Genomic DNA, 2,301 nt, shown 5'->3' with positions numbered 1-2,301 from the left:
TCCACCGGATTCAAAACTACCGGGCACTAATGAAACGGTTCCATTTGTATTTGTGGCAGACGACGCTTTCAAGTTGACTTCTCGCATATTAAAGCCACATGGCCAACGTTCAAGCGATTACCACAAAATTTTTAACTACCGCTTAAGTAGAGCCAGACGAGTAGTTGAGAATGCGTTTGGAATATTGGCAAATAGATTCCAAATATTTCAAAGAAATATTGATTTACCACTAGACAAAATTGAGAACCTAACACTAGCTGCATGCGCGCTGCACAATTTCATTACAACACGAGATGGTTTCGAAAGCATTCACCTAGATTTGGAGGATACAAATACAATAAATTTAATCGAAGGATCTTGGAGAAACGAAGTAGCTTTAACTAGTTTACAAAGATCACTTGCGAATCATTCAGCAGTTGAGGGAAGAACAGTCCGTGAAATATACACCAAATATTTTAATACAACTGGTTCCGTTCCATGGCAACTTAGTGCAATAAAAAAATTTAATTTTTAAACTTATGCTGGTTTTATAAATGCACTGCGTAGCAAAACTGTTTTTTTTAAATATCTACGAAGTTTTTCAAGCTAAATTTATTTTTTGGTTTTTTTATATAACAATATTTTTCATGCCTGAACCAAACCCATATAAATCAAAGTTTAAATTTTTATATAGACTTAAAAAAAATATAAAATAATGTTCTTTAAAATTTCGAACTTTTTAATAAGAATCTGTATAAAGTTTGAAATTTTGATTAATAGGTAGTTAGTTCAGCCATGAACAATATTATTATACAATAATAACAAAAAAATTCAGCTTGAAAAACATTGTACACCAATGGCCAGCATAATAGAAACCCCTTATTTTGACCAGTTTTGGCTATATTTCTTTTGTTTATTTAATATTTATCATTTTTTATAAAAGCACAGCTCAATATCTAGCAGAAACCGTAAAAATTCATATTTCAAAAAATTATATAAATTCTGTAAAGTTGCATTCAAATTCTCAACTATTTAATTTTTTAGATTTGGTGTGCAGTTTTATAGTCCATTCAATTTTAGTGTAACAAAGTGTAAGTTTTAGGTTGCTAAGAAATCGCGTTAATTTTCTCCCATACAAAGTATGTTCGACAATTTTGTTTTTGTATGGAAAAATGCGAAACACTTTCAACCAAAAAAATTATCAAAAATCAACGCGATTCATTAGCAACTCAAAACTTACACTTTGTTGCACTAAAATTGAATAAGCTATAAAACTGCGTATTAAATAAGAATCTAAAAAATTAAAAAGTTTAGAGTTTAAATGCAACTTTGCAGAATTTTTATAATTTTTTGAAATTTGAATTTATATGGTTTTTATTAGATATTGAGATGCGCTTTTATAAAAAATAATAAATATTAAATAAACAAAAGAAGTAACCAAAACTGGTCAAAGTATGGCCTTTCTCCAGTTTTGACCGCCAGTGTATATTTTATGTATTTATGAATTAAAAAAGATCGTATCTTCAATAAAACATATTGAATATATTTGTACTTCAGTTCATTTGTCTACATATTTAGTTAAAAAAGAAAACAATGTTTTAGGCAGCCCTTCAGTCAAAAAAAGATTAATACCTCAAAAATTCCCAAAAGAAGCAAGGTCGGCATTCATGTTTCTAGAATACATTTTGGATATACCATTACAGTTTTCAAATCGGTTCTGGATTGCGAATTTTACAAAATCCGCAAGCAAGAACGAGTTTGAAAAAAACGTGGGTACATTCAAAATCATCGGTATAAATATAACCGAAATATCTGAATTCGTTGTTGCCGATTTGGCTGTTGGTTAAGTATAAAAAAAAAAACATAAATTTCATAAAGCTTAGTAATTTTTGTTGCCTTCCAATAAGAGATTTCGCTCCATTTGCCTCTCCTTTTTTTTAGATTCAAAGAGTAAGTGAACAAACGATTCCTTAAGTTCCTCCTTGATTTCTTCATTTTTAAGTGCGCGAAATTCCAACATTAAAAACCTACAGAAAGCGTCATCGTTACCATCCAATTCAGTATTATCTTTTTGTGCAATAGATTTCAATGCCTCCGTCGCAGCTTCTAACATGTCGTTCTCCTTTGGTGTTGAGCTGTCTTCATTCGGACGCACTCTCTTCTTACTTCGGGCCGGAGGAGACAAGTCTCTTTCTAGTTCAACTGAAGTTTGAGAATCATCCAGGAACTGAAAGTAAGGATATACATATATGTATATACAAATGTACATGCACGAACTAAAGAAAATGATTTCTCAGCAATGCAGCAGTCCTCACCGATGAA

The 2,301-nt window shown here is 30.9% G+C and overlaps 2 protein-coding genes across 2 annotated transcripts in view; one reads left to right on the top strand and one right to left on the bottom strand.

Moving 5' to 3' along the window:
* LOC118752309 (putative nuclease HARBI1) lies at positions 1 to 576 on the top strand (the record flags this gene model as incomplete). Its single annotated transcript, XM_036487181.1, is given in 1 exon segment — positions 1 to 576. A coding segment is annotated over 1 exon segment (514 nt), but the record flags the coding sequence as incomplete, so codon positions are not given.
* A 783-nt stretch (positions 577 to 1,359) lies between these two features.
* The window catches only part of LOC118748192, a 39,900-nt gene continuing 38,958 nt past the window's right edge, over positions 1,360 to 2,301 (bottom strand). Inside the window, exon 4 of the mRNA XM_036482572.1 lies at positions 1,360 to 2,206. Within this exon, the coding sequence (XP_036338465.1) occupies positions 1,859 to 2,206 (348 nt within the window). The 3' untranslated portion in view covers positions 1,360 to 1,858. The remainder of the gene's footprint in view (positions 2,207 to 2,301) is intronic.

Source organism: Rhagoletis pomonella, unplaced genomic scaffold (genome assembly GCF_013731165.1).
Source record: "Rhagoletis pomonella isolate Grant_MI unplaced genomic scaffold, Rhpom_1.0 Rhpom_scaffold_00001, whole genome shotgun sequence".
Lineage (NCBI taxonomy): Eukaryota > Metazoa > Arthropoda > Insecta > Diptera > Tephritidae > Rhagoletis > Rhagoletis pomonella.
This window is presented reverse-complemented; position numbering and strand designations above follow the sequence as displayed.